Source organism: Mercenaria mercenaria, chromosome 5 (genome assembly GCF_021730395.1).
Source record: "Mercenaria mercenaria strain notata chromosome 5, MADL_Memer_1, whole genome shotgun sequence".
In the NCBI taxonomy this organism is placed as follows: domain Eukaryota; kingdom Metazoa; phylum Mollusca; class Bivalvia; order Venerida; family Veneridae; genus Mercenaria; species Mercenaria mercenaria.
In genome coordinates, this window is record NC_069365.1 from 53,044,435 (window position 1) to 53,053,380 (window position 8,946).

The 8,946-nt window shown below is 35.2% G+C and overlaps 1 protein-coding gene across 2 annotated transcripts; it reads left to right on the top strand.

The window, feature by feature from the left end:
- Positions 1-4: 4 nt before the first annotated feature.
- LOC128557479 (uncharacterized) lies at positions 5-5,853 on the top strand. Of its 2 annotated transcripts, none has more exons than XM_053544870.1 (5): positions 5-1,426; positions 2,368-2,461; positions 3,065-3,186; positions 3,818-3,973; positions 4,408-4,601. In XM_053544870.1, exons 1-5 carry the CDS (start codon positions 456-458, stop codon positions 4,463-4,465), a joined length of 1,401 nt encoding a protein of 466 aa, XP_053400845.1. In that variant the 5' UTR covers positions 5-455; the 3' UTR covers positions 4,466-4,601. The 2 variants fall into 2 exon arrangements, with proteins under 2 accessions (XP_053400845.1, XP_053400846.1); XM_053544871.1 differs by having other exon boundaries at positions 23-818; positions 4,408-5,853.
- Positions 5,854-8,946: the final 3,093 nt, after the last annotated feature.

An 8,946-nucleotide genomic window follows, 5' to 3' on the forward strand; every position in this document is an offset into this window, starting at 1 on the left:
ATGCTTACATAAATCATATTCATAGAACATTATGTAGTTACTAAAAAAGGAAGAATTGTATATGATAAATCGAGATAGCTAAACCCTGTTAAATAAATTGCTTATAGAATAATATACTTACGTAACTCGTATATAATGATTTATTAGAATTTTTGAGATATTCACAGAAAACAGTCTGAGACATTCAATAAATAATAAAGATTTTGAGTGTTTTCTATAATGCGTTATCAGAAACGAGTCAGAACTCCTAATGTATAAAGTCACCATATCAATAGGAATATATATGTATTGAATGGTAATATTAAAACATTCGCTTCCACTTTTAATGTATACTTCGATGATAATTCAGACAAACTACTAACTGTATTTTACTTCTGGTACTCATACTGGTGCCATCATTAAAACCCTATTTTTCTATTCTCAAAGCCTACGACACTTCTTCGAGCGTCATTTCGATGGCGTCGGCGGCAGGATTAGCAGTCGGATTGTTATTGCTTATTATCATCATTGTTTGTGGTGTTCTACTTTGGTATTACTACAAAAAGAGAAAACAACGTGAAGTCGACAAACTTCCTTTACAGAAAGCACAGCCAGCAAATAAAAGACTAGTAAACGGGGACTTATATAGAGATGGTAGAGTAACTGGCTCTAAAACACCACGTGCCATGAACGGCGATGTTAAAGTGAATGTGGAAGATGAATTAGGAGTTCGCAGAGAAAATTCAATACATATATCTATGACGTCACGAGGTGGGAGCGGCTTAGGGGGTCTTGATGGTGATAGGAGGCAAGGAGTTGCACCAGTTGAGGAACCCGAGGTAAATTATATATCTGATGACGTAATTATTGAAAGCGAAAACGAGGCTACACTTGCATCAACGTTTCTACCAATATCAACCGACGAGAAAAATGAACTTCATTTTACTGATGAAGAAATAAAAGCTATTGAAAAGAAAAGTTTCCAAAAAGAAGAAAAAGATAGTGGTTTTGACATGGATGAGATTGATGACGAGTTAGGCCTTCCTCGATTATCAAGGGCATTTACACCTGTCATCCAGCCAGAAGAAGCAACGCTACCAACTATCGCATATAAGAAAATCAATGACACTGAAACAGAATCTGACGATGAAAGAAGAGCTGACGGTATCAAGAAAGTAAAACTAAAAAAACATGGGAAGAAGAAGAAACGAGTCCGTTCAGCGAAAGAGAACGTAAAGGGCGTTCGAGTAAAATCAGGTTCAAAGACGCGAAGCAGTAGTGTAAGAGAAACTCCATTTTTAGATCGACTAAAGAAACAGGAAACGGAAACTGCAGAAAGAGAGCATAGGGAGAAAATTGAAAGAGAAATGAAAGAGATTGAAAATGAGGTCATAAAAGCAAGGGTAAGCCAGGGAAATTCCACTCCTGCTACCATTAAATCTAAAAGGTGATTGAAACTAATTGACTAGGATTCATGGTTTTGCTAATTCACAAAGTTGTAGAGTACCTACCATAAATGTTAATATTTCAATAGATTTTGTCATTGTTTTCTTACAAAAAGCACACTTTCAAGGCTGTGAAATCTAAAACGCTGATATGTTAGTAGATTTTGTCAATATTTGATTTCAAAAAGCTCACTTTCAAGCATGGGATATTTAAATGACGATGTGTCTATGTTTGCTATTAACACATGTTTAGTAAAGTGGGCTTCTTTTTGGCTTAAAAATTCACACAAAGGTACCCTACAACCTATACAAAATACGGCAATCACTCTGTTACAGTAAAAAATCTAAAGAACTATCGAAATATCGTGATTTTATGACCTCATTATCGCGACGTTTGAAAATATAACCGTTTTTCGTAATACAAATATTTATTCACGAAATTCACGTGTTGGTAATTACTGATTTCAAAATGAAAACGAGGGAAGGAAAATCTTAAAGCTGAAATGGAGTGATTACTATATCTCACAGAAGAGCACAACATTTATAATGGAAATTATGGCGCATTCTTTAATACTGTGTTAAACTCGTCAAAACTTACCCTTGCTTATGACCGACATTTTTACGTCTTTTGGTTTTTTGTCTTTGAGCAGAAACGTTGATGCATGTACAGCTTTCGGACAGGCGGACAATATTAAAGCATGTGCCAAGAATTTCTAGTCACATTTTAATGTAAAATGTATAAACTGCACGAATATATAATAACTTTATATACTAGACAAATGAAATGTAATTTCAAGTATTGTGTAACAAGGATTCGTCAGCAAAATAGCGTTGTTAAGTATTGCCAAAATATTCAGATATATACAGCTGCTTTACCCACTTAATAACGACTCTCCTATTGAGGCGTGTCTTGCAGTTGTGTTTGTTTCATTATATTTTTCAGCTCGCGAAGAACGCCAAGGCCGCACGAGCCGCACCCAGTGATAAATACGTGGTGGACAGAAAAGGAAGTGAAGGCCTTCAACGACCAGATAAAGGTACGCAATATTGAAGACATTTTAGGTTCATTTAAAGGGCAAGGAATGCCTAACAATATGTTACTTTTATATGAAAGCCATCCTCAAGCCCTTTAAATAGATTAATTTCATATGTTTCTTGAGTGTAAGATAAAAAAAAACATGGTAATTACGTATATTATAGTTAGGAAAAAGTAGAGATATTGTTTTACAGAAATAAGTAAATACAGCTCATATATGTATCTAGAAATTTAATATCTCCTCCATTTTGCTTTTAGTTGCCATGGAAACAAAATGGCCGCCATTTTGATCAAATATTTACATGCTCATATCTTTCTCATTTTTAAGTAGATTTTGAAAATTCTTCCACTTCTGTAAATGATTTAATAAATTCTAGCAAATAGAAATAATATAAGAACAACATTGCCTTTCACTTTAATGATCTCTTGACGATTGAATCTTATGTTCTGACATGATTATTGCCGTGAAACATGGTGAGATATTCTCAGACTCTTTCAAGATATATTCGACATTTGTTGTTACTAAAAATAAATTTTTATTTTTGACCGTCGAATATAATTGTACAACTTAGAGATTACAGTTACAAATTATATTGTTCTGTAGGATCTTCAACAGCATCGGCATCAGGAGAGCGCCGCCGCTTTGGCGACCCCCCAGCCGAAAGTGCCCGAAAAAATCGTAAAAGAACACCAAGGCTCCGACATCCTATGGAAATACAAGGAGATGTACGTTCATACTAGCATTGTCTTGGAACATTCTCTTTTAATATACTGATCAAAAAGTTAATCTGCAGTTCTAATGTTTGCATTTATTTTCACATATCTTTCTCTATGAGTTTGGGCTCTTAATGGTGAAAAGACACTAAATGTGTTCTTTTGGGGCGTTTTGAGACACGTGGGATGACGTATCAACATTATCAGTTAATAACCGACTAAACGGGGCTCAGACCCACTGAGGCTAAAAATAAAACTGCAGACGACAGATAAGCTACTTTTGTATGCTATCCGTGTTTTATTCATTTTAAGTTATAGAGAAGGTATTTTTAAATGAACTGTTTTATTGCTGAAATAGAAGGTGTCTCAAATAGTCACATATTGTCTCAAATTACTGCGACCTGTCTGCAAGTGCAACAGTGTAAGACCTTTTGGCATTATAGCTTACTAGAATTAGAATAAGGAAATGTTCCACACTATACTCCAAAAAAAAAATTGATTGTTTCATAAAAGTGTATTGACTTGGAAGAGTTTGATAGCGACAATTAACAGAATTTAGCTAAAATATTGACTGACTGACTGACTGACTGACTGACTGAATAAATAAAAAATGCGCAATGAATAACAAGTTTTCTCTTGATAGAGTGAAGAAGTTCAAGACAAAAAAGAAAGCTTCAAAAAGGCGGAAGAATTCTGGAAAGACGAAAAAAGGGCAAGAAGCGGACGGCGGAGAGAACACCCTGAAGCCCTCACCATACCCTCACTTAAGGAGGACCCGTTCGACCACAGAGACGACAAGGTAAGTCAAATATTCTAGGAAGACTCAGGTGTGTCCTTTGCTCGGGGGAATTAATATTACTCAAACACATGGGCGCAAGAACGGGGTTGAAGTCATGGAAGCAGTTAACTACAACAGTATTTTTCTTCATGTATTAAACTAAAATATATAAATTTAATAGATATTAATTTAAACTTGATATCAAAGTCTGACACGGTTAGTAAATACATATTGAAATATTTCCATGATAAAGATAGAAATATTCCTGTTTACATATATGAAACCCATACTGCATGTGCTAATTTACAGTAATTAAACAAACGAAAAGAAAATTTCCATTAAAAAGCTTTCGATTCATTAAACCTATGAAATTGTAATGCGTTTCTATATTGCAGTAAAACCATCTGATATCTATTAAAAATAGACGTTAATGCTGTTTTATACTCGTTTTCCAGCCTCCAGGGACACCCTCTTTCTCTCAAGCCAGAAGTGGAAAATCTGCAGTTGGAATGAGGTTGGAACGTGAAAATTCTGCTTTCATTGCTCCAGTGAAAGACCCTGCATCAGATGAAAACCTTTGGCAACGAGCATCAAACTTATGGCACCATTCAAATAATCACAAACCTATTTGGAATAATTTAGCACTTCATCATTGAGTTAACACTGCACACACTTTAAAGAATCGTTTTTTAAAAGTCTATAGCATTCTCGCGTGCGAATTCAACAAGAATTGCCGATGTAAAAAGCAGAACCTGTCCTTAATTGTGATTATTATAAAATGAAGATGTATACTCAATTTCTGTTAAACATCTGTCAATGATAGATTGATGCATCTCGTTCACAATAGAGGAAGTTTCTTTTGTTATTTTGTCATTATTATTAATGGAAGTTGATCACGAAGATCAGTACCTTAAATATTTTATATTGTTACTACATAAGAAATTCGTATATATTGTTTTAAGTGTAGAGGAATTTAACGTGTGTGTTTTGCGTTGTTCATACGCATTTAGATAGCCATCTGGAAAACAAATGCTGATTTTTTTTTCTTGGCATACACCTTGTCAATTTAACCGATTTGGAGAAAAGGGACTGATTCATCAGAATGGGTTCACTGAAGCCATATAACCTTAAAAACAATAAAAAGTAAAATGTCTACATCTGATGCACACTTGTCGTATGCAAAATAATTAATGCATAGATGATTGTTGTCGCTGCAAACTTTGCTAAATACATGATTTGCTTCATCGGACCATGTGTGGTTGATTTTTATTTTAGTATTTTCCCCAAGGGATATTGTTTATCTAATCAGATTGGGCAGCAGTATATGCCGACCCTAGTATGTTGTTATCGTTTAAAACAGCTGTGATATATATTTATGATGTTTGAATGTTTTGTTTTATCTTTCTGTAATTTTGTTTTAATGCATTTGAATAAAACGTTTTAACATTTATTTAAATAAACTTGTCTGAAATGTTCCTTTGCGCTAGTTAATGCTTATTAGTGATGGGCAAATCGGTAAGATTTGCCAACCGATTAATCGGCATAATCGGACAAGCCAACCGATTCCATTAATCGGATATAATCGGATAATCGGTTACTCTAGTTGCATATCTGTAAGTTCACCTCACATTGTATGTTTTATGTCATCACTTAAGAAATGAGCCACACAGACATCAAATATCCTATTTCTATTGTATCCCTTCATAAACATAAGTAAGTTAACAGCAAAAAAGTAAACTTCAAATCAGGTACTGGTCACAATTTCACCAGAGACTCTTATCCAGTGATATATTGTGTTATTAAATTAAAATCATATGGAGCAAAAACGTATTAACGATTTATTAATTCTTAATAACGACTGGAATGATTTCAATCCCACAAAATCAAAAATTGAAAATACCTTTGCTAATATGCTTGCGTAATTCTTACAGCATGCTATGCATACTGCCATACTATTGTCAAGAGTTTAGGTTGATGGTTTTTCCGGCTTTATTTTGTAAAAGCCATATATCTTCCTAAATCTGGGTGATCACAGATAAACTCAATTTCTTTCGAGATTTTGGAGGAAGCCATTTTTACGTAGAGTATTTTCCCTTGGCGTAATTGCCCCAAAGAACAGTAAAGACTAGAAAGAAAAAGGTCAGAAACAACTTAATTATCCGTTTGGGGTTCCAAGTAATTAGTCGGTCAGGGAAAAGTGAAGTCGGCGATCGCGCTCATGAATGCAACGCCGACGATTATTCGATTGTCGCCGATTGTCGGCCCATCACTAATGTTTATCTACCGTATTTCCATTTCTAGATACTATCTCGGTCCTTAATCTATACCCCTGTTTTGAGTGATAAAGGTAGTGGAGATGTAATGACATTCATCAATTTCCGTTCGGGCAAGTATTCTCCGTATGCGATATTGGGATTTTCCGGTTGTTATGAAAAATGGCCGAAAGTTGCCGAAGTCGCATACGAAGGGTACGTTATCGCACGGAAGTTGCCGATTGCCATCACGGGTCCATTGTCGTAAGTATGAGATTAGCCAACATTACGTCTATGCTATGAGCATATGAAGTACTTTGCTCTTGTCCACTCCTACTAATTAAGCGTCGGCTGTTTTATAATGATAAATGCACATGAAGTAACTGAGATATGAAAATATTAATGCAGATTAAACAACTTGATGTATATGGACATTTTAAAGTATCTAAACCTCTAGTTCAAAGTTGTCCTATTTTTCGCAGACGCTTTTAATCATTTTCTTACGTTGATTTAAAAAGACCTCAATTTAGTTTTTATAATGGCCATGGTACAGTTTAGTTGTTCTGGAAATGATCAAATCGAGGGTTCAACGCAATAAGGGCGTATCTACATATAATAACTATATGTAGATACGCCCTTATTGCGTTGAACCCTCGTAATGTGCAACGAAAATTATGCAGAACACTTGTTCCTCAAATGTGTATGTTGGACAATTTAGGCTTATTCTAAACAAACGCCGATTTTTTCACGTCCATTTCTGTACCAGAACTCACTGGAAATATCCTGTCATAATCTGGTTACACCCACGCTTGTCTGTATATTGTTGTACCTGTAGAAGGAATCTGAGGAGTTTGAGGGTATGAAAATTTTTTATTTTCAGCTTTCTGGGCCCATTAGCAGTAGCACTGACAGCCATAATATCTGCGACATGGAGTGGACTTTAAATAGTTCTGCTTGATTATCATAACAATGTCTTTCGTCATGTTCTTGCAAAAATACTCATTAATTTAGTGGTACAACAACTTTTGTTCTAACACGTATTGATTTAATTAGTATTTAATTTATCATCAAAACCAGTTTTGACAGGATACTTTACATTAGTAGTAAATTTCATCATCATTGTTTATAAATTTTGAACTAAATTAGAGTGGAAAGTGGAAGGATAGTAAATCTTATTAAGGGAGCGATGGGGGAGGGGTTTCATTACCAAGATCAAACCTAGACTGCTACTATTACCTTACTTCCAAAGGATCTTCATTTTATAAACTGTCACAATAGAAACCTTATTGAAGGTTACATTGTCTGGTCCATTGGGATGATGGGGTCCAATCAATGTATCTGAATACTATATTTCTGCTAAAGCCGGTGCCAATTTTTGACTCGAAGGGTGTTGTACATTTCTGTCCCTCAGTCAACTGGAGTCTGTTGTTATTTTGCTGCTCAGTTGCGTTCTTTGTTTCCAACTGATTGTTTTAATGATTTTATTATTAAATCAGATATTACAACCTTTTAACCATTACCCTGCTAAATTTCTAAAATGGACTGGTCCATCTTTCAAACTGGGCAGTACCACTTGTTTATCATAGAGGTGTTTACCGAAAATTTACTGACTGAATGAAAAAAATGAATATTTCCTATGCCAAATCTGGGATTTTAATCCTATGAAAGCACATGTTGTCTTTATTTAAGGGGTATTTGTCAGTTTAAAACAAACACAATTGTAACAATCGATATAAAGGTCAGAATTTTCTTTTTGATAAGGTTGTCCAAGTATGTTGCAAACGTTTTTTCTATTGATTCTTCACTAAAATGCATGCTTTGGGAGAAGTTCTGTCACACTTTTATAGACAAAAACAGGTATTAACACGACCGTCGATATGTCCAGCAGCTGTAAAACAGTCTTATACAACACAATTTTCATTATTGCGCGCTTGTAGCGCCAATTTGTTTGGCGCATCTCACATTTTGCATTTGAGTATTTATATTCGTCACTTATGCGAATATTTACATACTAGAAATGTCTTTTGGTTCTTAGATTTTCATACTGTAAAGTGCTAACATAAGACGTCGAGTAAAGTGTTAAAGCATTCTTCGAATGTTCCTTTTTCTATTTTGCCTTTGTCTTTGTTATTCCAAAATCACACCCGGAAAACTATTGCTTGCTTTGTTGGGTTTAACGTCGCACCGACACAGTTATAAGTCACAATTATATGGCGTCTTTTCGGCTTAATGGTGGAGGAAGACATCGGGTTCCCTCTGTGCATTATTTCATTACGGGCGGGCACCTGGATTGAACCACCGACCTTCCGTAAGCCAGCTGAATGGCTTCCTAAAATGAAGAATTCAACGCCCCGAGTGATGCTTGAACCCACATCAATGAGGGACAAGTGATTTGACGTCAGAGGCCCCGGCCATCCGGAGGACTATTACTAAATTCATATGGCTTGGCAAGTCTCCGATTGGGGTTTAATTCATGATCTTCCTCTTAAGAAGCCAGTGCACTACCCACGAACCCCACTCATCAAGGTTATAGAGTTTTTTTTTATATTATGTTAATTTGGAATCAACGGTTCCAGTTAATCAAGAGAATCTTTGTTATAACTTCCCTTTTTGTGCAGTTGATTTAGACTGGAAAATACATAAAGAAGAACGTATTAATGAAAGAAAGGTTGTATCCATTTGTCTTGTTTGTTAGATGAAATCAAAATTAAAAGGCCTAAAGACCTGAGGAATATAAAAGTT